Below are 14,068 nucleotides of genomic sequence, written 5' to 3'. Positions count from 1 at the left end.
CAGGATTATTCACCCTCCGAGCCCAGAGGAGAGGAGAGGAACGTCCATGTAGTTTCTCTCTGTCGTTTCTTTGGATCATCAACCAGGATGGTAGTGATCACATTGGTGCCTTGGATGTGGCACCTGTGCAGCACACAGAGACACAAACACTCCAGGAGGAGGATGAATGTGTCTTTCTACTGTAATTTTACTGTAATTTATGGCTGTGAAAGGAAAAGTAAAGCTGGAATAACAACATTATGACGTTGACTTGTACAAACTATGAAGCAACGGTCTGTGGGGTTCATCATCCACAAGTTTGATTTCTGACTGGGGTTTGGGTCGTGTCAGCTCATGTTGCATCATTACAGACAGATTTGTGATTTTAACTGACATGTTTTGTGTGTCAGTGTATGTTTGAGTGATAGATTGTTTCTATTTTCTTCGTATTGATACACACACACACACACACACATATCTTGGCTTAAAAAAATTGAGTTTTCTGATTATTAAACTTTTTGTCTTCCCACTTCACAGGCCCTAGATTTATGGGTACAAACTGAAAATCATTGTAGTAAGAAGGGGATGGAAACATGAGTTTTTCCAGCCCGGTGTTTGTGTGCTGTTGTAAGAGTTGTGTGTAGTGAGGCCAGCTCAGTCAGTGCGCGCTCACGCTGTGAGCAGTAATTACATAATGATCTGTATCTGTTCATATCGTCCTGGCTGAAACGCTCCTACAAAAGGGCTCATGTAACGTTCGCTGGCCTGGTGTCATCCTGGAAAGGTTCCCAGGATTCTGGCTGTTAAATTGTGTCTCACAGTTTCTAACTTCATGTGCTGTTATGATCAAAATGACTCGTTTTTAAAATTATGCAGTTACATGTGATAAGAGGAAATTGCTTTTTCAACTTTGATCCTGACAATTTGTTCTCATCTGTTTGTTGGATTTCTTAAATCAGTTTAATTTTCAGTGAAAAACATCAAACCAAAACTATCAAAAACTACAAGTTGATTGGCACCAAACCGATTAAAATCTATTTTGACTCAAAAGTTCATTTTTGAAAAGCTGCAACAACTTGTCCAAAGCTCCAAGTCAGAGCTCCTAGAACATGAGAGTCAGTGGTTCATCCCCACAGCGGTCGACTCGTGCTTGTAGATGGTCCTCAAAAAAGCATTGTTTTCTTTTACTAGCAGGCAGAAGCAAGAGCATTATATACACACTTGGGGTTGACTTTGATATTAACAACAAACATTCATCAGAAACATGAAACATGAAAACATTCGAAATCCCCAGCAACTTACAGTGATACTTTAACCAGAACAATGGCTTCCAAGGACTCACGAATCACAACTGAACTCAAAAAGTGACCTGTCCAGGGGGAAGGCTGCTGGGATAGGCTCCACCCCCACCACCCTGAACAGGAGAAGAGGGAGAACATGGAGGGAGGGAGGGATGGATGATGGATGAATGGATGATGGATGAATGGATGGATGGATGATTGATGAATGGATGGAGGAATGTATGTATGGATGGATGGATGGAACTTGGCTCTATTTTGGACCAGAGCATGGAAGGCGACTCAGACGCTGGCCAGTCCTCCCAGATGCAGCTAACAGTGCAGCAGTGCGTCTCCTCCCCACATGCTGGTGCGCTACGTCTCTCCGTGTTAGCTGCCGAGGTCCTACACAGGCTAACGTAGATGTGCAGTTGGAGGGTGGAAATGATCAAATCACTTCAGTCAATCAACACCACGATGATTGACATCAGTGAGAACCTGAAAACGCGTCATAATGATTTGTTCACTCAACATTTAACATTGTCTTTTTGAAACAACATTGCAGACCTGAACATATCACTGAATGGTAAAAGAAGAATCAGTTCCTCCTTCCTCCTGAGGACTCCTGACTGTGATGGGTGTGACCAGGGACCTCTGGGCAGGGGGTTCTCTGGGTGCAGGTCCTCAAATGACACCCCATTCTTTTGTGCGATCTTGTGGAGAACTCCACATGCCAGGGTTATATCACACACCTTTTCAGGGTTATAAAGCAGGGTTCCTCCCGCTGACCCGAGACAGAGCCACCACACGTAATGAGGTACCTGGCCAGAGGATAGCCTTTGTCACCTAAATGGATCACATCAAATTGTTAGAGCTGTGTGTCCAACAATTAAAATATTAATTGCGCGTGTAACTCACTGATGAGATGACTCCCACAAGCACCCTTTATCTAGTGACCAGATATTACCAAGCACCTTCGCTGCTGTTTTAGAAGATGCCTCCACCGGGCTACCAGACTCAGAATCCTCATTCTGGCATCACTGATTACTTGCACATTAACTGAGTGGTCATTTTTACGATGATGTAAGCGTAATCATTCACGGATGGCGGCGTCAGACTAAATATCTTCAGCTTCTGTTTATCAAAGCCCTGATTTCAGGATTTAACCAGCAACGCATTGACTCAGACACATTCGACAATGTGAACGCTTTGAGGACGCATTCCTGTGCCGCTCTTCAGCCAGTGTTCAACTCAATACAAGCAGAAACACCTATTTTTGCCATAAATATGTAGGTAAATGGAAAGACAGCATTCTATCATGCGGATCTTCGTCAGCCAGGTGCTTGCAGCAGTCACTCAGCAGGCAGCTAATATCGGAGGGCTGCTGTTGCACCACAGGCTCCATTCAGCTCCTTAATTGTTTCCCTCAAGGTTCAGCTGAACGATGCATCAGTGTGAATCCATCTGACCGCCACAACAGCAGGTACCAATCACCTCCACATCACACTTACACCTCTCTGAGGAAATATACGTTTGCCAACACCCAGGCCCTCTTGCTCGCATCCATTATTCACTTTAATGTTTCACTTCCCACAGATGCAGTGGGGGGGGGGGGGCATGTCTCTTTTATGTTTTATTTGTTTATGTGTTCTGGACAGTCTGATGGACAAGGAGTTCCTTTATAACAGAGGATGAATGGTGACTTATCGATATACTGATAAATCACAGTCGCCCTGGAAGAAGACCCCTCCCTCTGCTTCAGTGAAAGTTCATTCCTCCATCTTCAGAGGGTTTTTAGAGGGATTATGCTGAAACTCCACAGCTAAATGTGGGGTAGGTAAATGAGGGGTGGAGCATAGAGGACGGAAGAACCCAATACATTCCGAGGCAGAGACGTGACGCAGTGAAGAGTTTTTGATTGAAAGTATGTTTTTCAATGGTTTCCCTGAGTTTGCAAAGGCAGAGGTGTTTTCTCCTGGAGTGCCCTGTAGTTTTCTGTGCTGTGTAATGTGAAATGACTTACATGTGAAACATCCAGAGAGACACACCCATGGAAACGTGTCATTTCAGTTTAGTGGTAGGGGATTACTGAGCGTACCAAGCTGGATGAAGCAGGTGTGGGTTATACCAGACGATGTTTTAGGGCAGAAAAACCTCTTTTTGAGTACAAGACTCCTTTTTTCTGAGTAGTTAAATGGCAAACTAGATGTTTTGGGTGAAGTAGCATGTTAAATGATCTGTTACAGGTAAACATGGCACCAGCAACAGATCGTTTAACACCTAAGGAGGAAAATCTTTCTGTGGACGCGATGGAGACCAAACACTTTCAGAACTCGACTAAATTGAGAAATATGTCGCTGTTGACTGGGATGTCAGGACAGCTGCATTGTCTGAGGGTTATTTATTCATTTTGGGCTATTTTACAATGTCTGCCATTTATTAGACTGAGTTTTGAGTGTGAGTCAGTGCTTCCACTTCCTCAGTGGAAAAGTTGAACCCCACCACAGGCAGTGTTTTCCTGTTGTATGTCTGACTGGTGAGGAAGAAGGGGAGCCATGCTGAGAGGACACCATGTGGTTCACAAAGAAACACACACCTACAGCTGACTTATCTTTGTCCTCCACTGGCACTTCAGCATGTAAAGCTGTGGCCTCGGCTTGGCAACAAGTGGGCGGAAATGTTGCTGCCACCTCTGATGAAAGAGACCGCAAACCACTTCCCATCATGCACCGCAGCCTATGTGCAAGTGTGTAGGCTCGCATGGATTTATCCCTTAATGCTGTTAACACCCCCTCACTATTACACATCTCACATCTTCAGTACAGAGGGAAGCTTTTCTTCAGCACCGTCTCATTTATTTATTTGAGATTCTGTGTTTTACTATAATGTAACTCTTTATAGTGATTCATAATGTGTTAATATTAGAACATGTTGATAGATTGTGATAATAAATCATAATGGTTCCCCTCAAATACTCAACCCTTACAATAATCCTTTACAAAAACAGCAAAACCAACCTTGCTTGGGAAATTATGACTAGAAAACTAGACTCTAACAACCTCGGCTGATCAGAATGATGATGCAGAGAGTCTATGTAACCCTCCCAGTCTGGCACCCACTGTACCAGTAGCAGCAACAAACTGGTACACGTTGCCTCCACTGATAAATCGGACGGCTGTGGGAGCCTGGAAGCAGGGAACTGTCAGCAGACAGGAGCAGGGTCACATGACATGGGGGCTGGAAGGTTGGATGATCCAAGCAGCAAACTCTGGATGTCCTGCTTCTCTAGAATGGACTGAGAGTTGTTCCAAGCTGCTGAATGAAGCAGTTGGAAGCAACCTAGCAGCCCAGGTATCCACAATGCACCATGCAGCATACTTGTCATCAAAGGGCAGCATGGCAGCAAACCGGCGCAGGTTATAAAAGCTCTCTTAAGCATGGCAATGGCAGTGCTAACCGAGCTAGCCTCTGTGAGACCTTAGACACGTACTGGATGTGGTGGCAGGGTTTTTCAGGTGCTTTAACCTGGTTTGGCAGAAAGAAAACTATCTGCAAGCTAGAGTTTTCCTAGAGCTTCCATGTCAAACTCTTCCACTGTGCTATGCAAATTTTTCAGATGAAAATTAGAGTGTCTTAACTCTGGGATGTAGTATATTATATTACAGTTCACCACTAGAAGCTGGGGGAAGTAAAACCTATTCATTGTCATATCAGCCACAGCCGACAGCAAACACTTGTTATCCAGTAGGTCAGTATAATCCGTGTGTGTGTGTGTGTGTGTGTTGCTGGTGTCCCCTCAGAGTCTACAAGGCTCTCCCTCAGTCCATCCACCCTCCTCAGTTATCCCTCCATTGTTGGTCCTGCTATTCACCCTGATGAACAGCAGGAGCCACAGGGCCCGATTGCATCCATCCAGCATTTGCTTGTATGATAACAGCGTGAATGAGGTGGAGGCACAGGAGAGGCTTTGCAGCGCATCGTCCTTGGACACGCCAGTAACCTGACGTAGGAATGCAACAGTGAGGCGGTTGATAGGCTGCTCAGACTCGCGCAGCACTGAAATGAGTTGGTTATATTTTACCTTGACATAGGGGACCAGATAGTAACCAGATAGTGACCAGATAGTGACGAATTAGTAACCAGATAGTGACCAAATAGTAACCAGATAGTAACCAGATAGTGACCAGATAGTAACCAGATAGTGACCAAATAGTGACCAGATAGTAACCAAATAGTAACCAGATAGTGACCAGATAGTAACCAGATAGTGACGAATTAGTAACCAGATAGTGACCAAATAGTGACCAGATAATGACCAAATAGTGACCAGACAGTGACCAGATAGTGACCAGATAGTAACCAGATAGTGACCAGATACTCACCAGAGAGTGACCAGATACTAACCAGAGAGTGACCAGATAATGACCAAATAGTGTCCAGATAGTAACCAGATAGTGACCAGATACTCACCAGAGAGTGACCAGATACTAACCAGAGAGTGACCAGATAGTAACCAAATAGTGACCAGATATTGACCAGATAGTGACGCGATAGTAACCAGATAGTGACCAAATAGTAACCAGAAAGTGACCAGATAGTAACCAGACAGTAACCAGATAGTGACCAGATAGTGATCAGATAGTAACCAGATAGTGACTAAATAGTGACCAGATAGTAACCAGATAGTGACAAAATAGTAACCAGATAGTGACCAAGTAGTAACCAGAAAGTAACCATATAGTGACCAGATAGTGACCAAAGAGTAACCAGATAGTGACAAAACACTAACCAGATAGTAACGCTATAGTGACCAGATAATGACCAAAGAGTCACCAGATAGTAACCAGACAGCAACCAGATAGTGATGAATTAGTAACCAGATAGTGACCAAATAGTAACCACATAGTAATCAGATAGTGACCAAATATTAACCAGAAAGTAACCAGATATTGACCAAAGAGTAACCAGATAGTGACAAAATACTAACCAGATAGTAACCAGATAGTGACCAAAGAGTGACCAAATAGGTACCAGATAGTAACCACATAGTGAACAGATAGGGACGAATTAGTAACCAGATAGTGACCTGATAGTAACCAGATAATGACCTGATAGTAACCAGACAGTGACCAGATAGTAACCAGATAATGACCAAATAATGACAAGATAGTGACGAATTAGAAACCAGATAGTGAGCAAATAGTAACCAAATAGTGACCAAATACTAACCAGAGAGTGACCAGATATTAACCAAATATTAACCGGAGAGTGACCAGATAGTGACCAAATATTGACTAGATAGTGACCAGCTAGTAACCAAATATTAAGCAGATAGTGACCAAATAGTGACTAGATAGTGACCAGATATTTACCAAATATTAACCAGATAGTGGCCAAATAGTGACTAGATAGTGACCAGATAGTAACCAGATAGTGACCAGATAGTAACCAGATAGTGACCAGATAGTGACTAGATAGTGACCAAATAGTTACCAGATAGTAACCAGATAGTGACCAGATAGTAACCAGCTAATGACCAGATAGTGACGAATTAGTAACCAGATAGTGACCAGATAGTTACCAAATAGTGACCAGATAGTAACCAGATAGTGACCAGATAGTAACCAGATAGTGACCAAATAGTTACCAGATAGTAACCAGATAGTGACCAGATAGTAACCAGCTAATGACCAGATAGTGACGAATTAGTAACCAGATAGTGACCAGATAGTTACCAAATAGTGACCAGATAGTAACCAGATAGTGACCAGATAGTAACCAGATAGTGACCAAATAGTGACCAGATAGTAACCAGACAGTAACCAGATAGTGACCAAATACTGACCAGATAGTAACCAGATAGTGACCAGATAGTAACCAGATCATAACCAGATAGTGACCGCGTGGCCTTGCCTTGGTCTTGCTTATGCACATCATCATCATTCAAGCGCTCTCATGAAATTTAAAGCGTACAAGTCTTGAAAATAAACCTTAAATAGTATCAATAGGAGCTTCCAAAAAAAGTTGATTTTGAAAATGTTGATTCAATAAAACACCATCACTGTGGTTCTGATTATTAATATTTGCACAAATAATCTCCAACTTCAACCAACACTCTTGACTAATAACTGTTGGTGCTGGGGCCACATTAGCGTGAAGGTTCTAATACTTCATACTTGTAACTTTGTAACATTTTTCTGATAACATTTTGACGTTTTTCTTGAAATGTTATGAACTTTTTCTTGTGATATATTACTTTATTCTTGTAATATTATCTTTTTACTCAGGTTATATTGCAACTTTACTCCCTGCTTTTACTACGGATTGATATCAGGTCAGAAATGTTGGAGTTTACTACATTTGCAGGATAATTTGTCTCTGATAAGAGCAGATGTGGTATATAGTGGGGGAGACTGACTGGAAACCAGGACAGAGGCAAGTACCAAGATCAAAGCATAAAATGGGTCACAACCATCCAGCCAAATATCCCTCTAATGTCCTGATCTTGATGGACTGGTTTTAGATTCACTCATGTGTGGTGACGTGGTCAGTCCTCAGTCCTCCTCCGCCCTCAGTGGTACCACTTTAATACCAAGAAATACTTTTAAAATCACAGTATTTTATCAAACAATTTCATGATTCAGTTGATAATAGAGTCTAGGATTTCTCTGTTGGCATCACAACTGACAAAATGAACAGCAAAGATCAAAGTTTCTGTTTCTTTTATGTCTTCATGTCATGGCGTGAAGTTGCTGATCCAGGAGCTCCAGTACAACGAGCCCTATCAACCTGGGACTTGGACTGGGATTTGAAGGTCAAAGATCAAGTTTATTGTGACCTCATAGAACTCAAACTTTTTGGCTTGTGACACCTTAAAGGAACACAATCTTTTTGGGGAATCTGATTATTATTGTCCATCACATTTCAAGCCAGACTAGCAGATAGAGACCCTTTTCTCCTCTCTGGTGCATCACGGAGCTCCAGACCTCCAGCAGACAGCTGCCTGCTAGTTAGCTGTGCTGCTATGACCGCTAGCAGTGGTGCAATGGAGGAGGTCTCAAAAGTCAGGTTTAGTTAGTCTTTAGTCTGAGCAGTGTTAGATAGAACTTGGGCTTGTTCTTAACATTTCCTGTGAAAGAACTGTTGATAATTCTGATCGTCTTTCCAGATCAGAACATGAAAGGTAAAATTAATAAGATAAAAGCAACACAAACAGAACAGATAAAACAGGAGAATAAAAGTTACAGTGCAGTGTACGATATTGATAAAATTGATTTAACAAAAGGCAGCGGTAAATAGGAAAGTCTTCAGGCTTGATTTAAACGAGCAGGCAGTTGGAGCAGATCTGCAGTTTTCTGGGAGTTTGGACAAACCAGGAGCCTGATCCTGAGTGGGTGAGTGAGCCGGTTGTAGTTCCAGGAGGGAATCTGCTGAAATAACATCTCAGAATATTCAGCGAGTGATGAACACAACACCATGTCTATTAATTCAGCCAGAGAACTCTTTGGGGCGCTGGGTTCCTCCAGTGCCTCAGTGGGAGTGTTGGTTGCAGTGAGCCATCCGATGGAGGTCTGGAGCTCTGTAATGGTCTCAGACAGGAGAGAAGACTCTCTGCTCACCTGGACATTAAGCATATTTCCAAAAAGTTGGGGTTTTTCTTTCAAACAAAGCACGCGTTTATATGATAGAAAGCCGGAGAAAGTGAAACAACCCTGTATTTCAAAGGAAAAGGTGAGCAGATGATAGGAAGAAACCATCATTTATTCGTTCCCAACCTGTTATATAACACAGGTACAAAATGTGTTGACCCTCCAACCCTGGAATGAGTCTGTGGTGTCTGTGTCCAGTGATGAAGAAACGGTCCGTTTGTTGTGACGTTAGAGCAAAAGCTTGAAAACTGCAGCTGCAGGCTGTGACCTGAACCTGCTCCAGGTGCAAGAACAGAAGACCTGTCAGAATCTCCAACCCCTGCTAACGCAGCAGGAACCACTTACCCCCTCATCATTAAAACATGAGCATAGACCTGAAAACATCAGCAATTAATGATTCCAGCTTGACCATCCTGGTGGAGCAGAGGTCCTCACTGTGGCCCCCAGCAAGAAGGTTGTGGGTGGAGCCCCGGCTGCAGCACGGGGTCTTTCTGGGTGAGTCTCCATGTTCTCCCTGTTCCTGCTGGGTTCTCTCTGGTACTCCAGCTTCCTCCACAGTCCAAAGACATCAAGAGGGACCAGGTTAATCCAGACTCTAAATTGACCGTAGGCGTGGCTGGGAGAGCCAATGGTTGTCTGTCTCTATGTGTTGGCCCTGCCATGGACTGGTGACCTGTCCAGGGGGAAGGCTGCTGGGATAGGCTCCACCCCCACCACCCTCAACAGGAGAAGAGGGGGAACATGGAGGGATGGATGGAGGAATGGATGGATGGATGGATGGATGACGGATGGATGGGTGGGTGGGTGGATGGATGGATGGATGACGGATGGATGGGTGGATGGATGGACGGATGGATGGGTGGATGGATGGACGGATGGATGGATAGATGGGTGGATGGGTGGATGGATTCCAGCTTGGAATCTTTCACATTCTGATGGGAATTTTAATGTGAGCTTGCAGTTGTTCCGCATTCTTGGAAGTGTTCAGGCGTGTCTTTGCTCTGGTGATGCTCATCAATCGTCTCCTGGGCTGGAAAAACACCCTCAACCATGCGTTCCACTCCGCCTGCCTGATGAGCAATGGAGCAAATTCAGATGGTGACAGTAGAAACGGTGTTTACTGGTGCAGATTCAGACCAATGGGATGGTGCTGGTGGGACTGGTGTGGAACCAGGGCCGCGTGTCTCTGTGAATTCTTCAACACAACATGCAACCTGTGAATATTGAATCTTTATTCATCGCCCTCATCATCCTTGGCAGGGAACAGTGACTTAATCAGCCTTCGACAGCTCCGCTGCGCTCTGGAGGAGGAGAGGTGGAGTCAACACCATCTTTCATGCTAAATATAGATCCCCGATGAAGCGGATGCATGCTCATCCTGCTGCTGCTGCCTTGGCCCTCGCCTTCACCTCCTCTACGGTCTGATGTTGTGAGCATACTCTCATGCAGCATAACACCCCCCCCCCCACCCCACCCACCCCCCCCCCCCCCACACACACACACACAACCTCCCCACCCACCCCTTTGCAGAAATGCTGCAATGCGTCTCCCTCAGCCAAGACTGGGTCAGTGTAACTCGGCTGGCAGCAACAGCCACAGAAGCGTCCCCATAGCAACAGCCAATGAGGCGTGTGGCTGAGGCATTTTCTGCCTTATTGTTTTGTATATGAAAAGTGCGTATTTGTCCTGGGCTTAACTTCCCCACCGGGGGAGGAATAAGATGGCAAATGGGCAGAGGAGGAGATGAAGAGCCATGGGGCAGTGGAATGGTGATGCCAGTTACTGCCCAACTTTGCTTTTTCAGCAGCGTTCTGGTTCTGGTTTTCTGAATAGCCTTGACGAGCGGAACCAGCTGGTTTAGAAGTCTGTCGTGATTCTGTCACATTTAAAATAAGAATTTTTTTTTGGTACCATCTGTTTCCTTGTAACAACCTATTTCTCCATTTTTTTCAAGAAATGAATTATGATGAAATAATGACAAAATATTTAAAAAGACCTAAATGTTATCCAAATATTAAAAATAACCCCACGACTATAAAAACTGCAGTTGAATTTCAAAAACAAATATGAATTGACAGGCATGGAAAAGGAGATGTTGTAGAAGGAAAATAGCGCTTGTCCTCAGGAAGTTCCTGAAGAAGGCTGGGTGCCAAAACATGTCAAGAATGTGCATGCGTGCGTGCGTGCGTGCATGCGTGTGTGTGTGTGTGTGTGTTTGCTCTTTAACCGCCTCTGAGGATAGGGGATGTCCAAAGTCTTTCAGACTTGAGCTGCAATGTTTGGGAACTGTTGGATTAGGAAAAAATCAGGTGATAATTTAACATGTCGGGATCATAACTGTGATCATGATGCACTTTCTGATTTTGACCAGATTTTTGTAATACCCAACTTTTAAAAAAATTAAATGATGTTAACATTTATTTTCGCCCAATTTGTTTTTACAAATGCAAATGCCAGTCATGTCCATCATGAGAACCACCTGCAGCTCCTCACCTCCTCAGACCACCTGTGACACTCAAGTGTATTTGTCTCTGTTGTCTTCAGGCCAGCGAGTCCTCCAGTACCAGAGTGACGTCCTCCAGACGGCAGTGCTGGTGAATCCATCCGAGGAGGCTGCTACTGCACAGGTGAGTGATGATCACATGACCCTCACTGGAGACCAAAGGCTTCAACCCAGCAGAGGTGGCAAACCTGCACTCAGTTACGAATCTGGTAGGATTAAAAATATTCCTTCAAGATCTTTACTGAGGTACAATTGAAAAAGTACAGAATCTGAAATGTACACAAAGTATGAAAGGAAATGTAACTGTTTGAGGGAGACTTCTGACAGTTGTGTATGCTGTAGAGTTTAGTGTACCTCACCTCATACTCACACAATATCAATACAATATAATTTAATAATCATCTCATGAGGAGATATGTCCAAGACTGTTCAATGAAACAAATGAACATCCATTCACCATCAATTTGCAAGAAACAGAAACAGCAGAACACGCTTCCGGTCTAACGGAACCTTGAGCCGATGGATGCACCTTTCCTTGGAGTTGTGTCTCTTCTGGGTTGGAGTTGGTCCTGATGTGAGGAAGGTGTTGGAGAAAAAATGAAAGAAAAAAGAAAAAAAGGAACTAAAACTAAATAATGAGGGGTTACAGCATAAAGTAAGAAGTAGGGTTGGCCACATAGAACATTCATTTTAATGAAGCAACTTTATGAAGAAAATGAACACGATTTATCTCTCCATCACCCAACGAATGCATACGTGGATTTAGTTCGTAACTCTGCGGCTAACCAGTAGAGGGCAGCAACAGACCTGAGCCGCATCTCGTTTGTCAAAAATAAAGAAGAGGAACATGCTTTGTTTGTAGGACGCAGAGGCCTGACGCTCCGAGGGTTAGTTTGAGCTCATTATTACCTGTGTCGTCAATGAAACATCTTTTTTCATATGTTCACATTTTACAATTGATTGAACATATTTATGATTAATATTAGTGATTAGGCTGCACGGTGGAGCAGTGGTCCTCCCTGTGGCCCCCCATCAAGAAGGTTGTGGGTGGAGCCCCGGCTGCAGCACGGGGTCTTTCTGGGTGAGTCTCCATGTTCTCCCTGTTCCTGCTGGGTTCTCTCTGGTACTCCAGCTTCCTCCACAGTCCAAAGACATCAAGAGGGACCAGGTTAATCCAGACTCTAAATTGACGTAGCCGTGGCTGGGAGAGCCAATGGTTGTCTGTCTCTATGTGTTGGCCCTGCCATGGACTGGTGACCCGTCCAGGGTGAACCCCGCCTCTCGCCCGTAGCCGCTGGGATAGGCTCTAGCACCCCCGCGACCCTTTACAGGAATAAGCAGAAGAAAATGGATAGATTAGTGATTAATTATGATGAATTAATTATAAAACATTCATTTGATTATTTTTTGTAAGTGCCTGACAGCCCTAGAATTTCAAAGAAAATTAGTAAATCTTTTCATGTGCTTTCCATAGATAAATGAAAAGAAAAGAAAAATAAGTAGAAAGAGCGCACACTTTGAGGACACAACTGTGCTAAAGAGCAACAAGGAGGCGTTTGTGCTTGATGGCTTGGCTCCTCCCACCTGGACTGAGCTTGGATGGCTGCTGGAGACTCAGCAGCACCTGATGTTAATTACCCAGCCCCTCAGTAGGAATACAGGGTTTTCTTTCCAAGTATATATGATGGAAAAGAAGGTTCATATTTAAACTCCAGTCGGGTTATATTGTATCAGTCAAACTTCTGCTGAAACCTTCAAAAGCATTTCACTTGTGATTGTAAGATTGCAGCTACCCTAAATGACCATGAATCATCGCTGGGACTTTACACTCAAAATGTGTCTAAAGTTGCATTTTGGGACAATTAATTTGATTGAGTCTGTTGCAATACTTCAAAGTGAACATTTTAATTCTCGTCTCAAACTCTAATGACAGCAGTAGCTTCTTCCAGGCAGGGCCGTACCCAGGATTTTTCAAATACCGAGGTCAAATCTTGTGATTCATCTTATTTGACAGAAAAACATCATAATTTGGTGACTTTTCATACATTTAGGAAACGTGAATAAACAGAGGTCAAATCACAAGCCCCTCAAAGAGGTGAACATGTTTATTTTAACAATTCCAAAACGGAGTGATCACAAAAGTAGATTATTAATGTGTGTGTGTGTGTGTGTGTGTGTGTGTGTGTGTAACAACGTCATAAACAACAGGTTGCGATGACCCTCCAGCCTTTTTTGAATCTGAAATGCGGCAAAATCAAATCGAGAGAGAAGAAAAATCCTCCACCTTCTCCAAGCATTTTTGTGCCGACTGGAAAACGAAATCCTATCAAGGCAGTTGTTGCTTGAACAACTGTTGCCTGAAATGCTAATTAAAAACTACACTGATGAGAATGCTCATTGATCAAGCATCCCTAGCTGCCATGCAAGGACAGAGGATGAACGGTGAGGGGAGTGACATGGCTACAAGGGAACCCAGGGAACACCAAATACTGCACCGTCTCACCAGCGAAAGCAGCTCACCTCCTCCTCTCTTTCTTTCTCCGGACTGTTGGCGTTCCAAAGCTGAGTTTCGTTTGTTTTAGAGTCGACTTCTTCATCTTGCTTCCATTATCAAATTCCACCCCGACAAAAAAAACTGACTGCGCGGAGTTTGACGAGAA

At 43.7% G+C, this 14,068-nt stretch overlaps 1 protein-coding gene across 6 annotated transcripts in view; it reads left to right on the top strand.

Annotated features, from left to right (window-relative positions):
* map1aa (microtubule-associated protein 1Aa) overlaps positions 1-14,068 on the top strand; it is a 45,810-nt gene that overhangs the window by 17,964 nt on the left and 13,778 nt on the right. For 5 of the 6 annotated variants that reach the window (XM_086224161.1, XM_086224171.1, XM_086224197.1 and 2 more), the window contains one exon: positions 11,450-11,532. In XM_086224161.1, coding sequence (XP_086080287.1) covers positions 11,450-11,532 — 83 coding nt within the window. Of the gene's footprint in view, positions 1-11,449; positions 11,533-12,394; positions 12,490-14,068 lie in introns of those variants that run through there. The other variant, XM_086224205.1, reaches the window with a different exon arrangement.

The sequence above is a fragment of the Aulostomus chinensis genome, chromosome 2 (genome assembly GCF_037954235.1).
Source record: "Aulostomus chinensis isolate RoL2024-O1b breed Wild chromosome 2, RoL_Achi_v1.0, whole genome shotgun sequence".
Taxonomy (NCBI): domain Eukaryota; kingdom Metazoa; phylum Chordata; class Actinopteri; order Syngnathiformes; family Aulostomidae; genus Aulostomus; species Aulostomus chinensis.
Note: the sequence above shows the minus strand (reverse complement) of the source record. Positions and strands in the feature narration are given on the sequence as shown.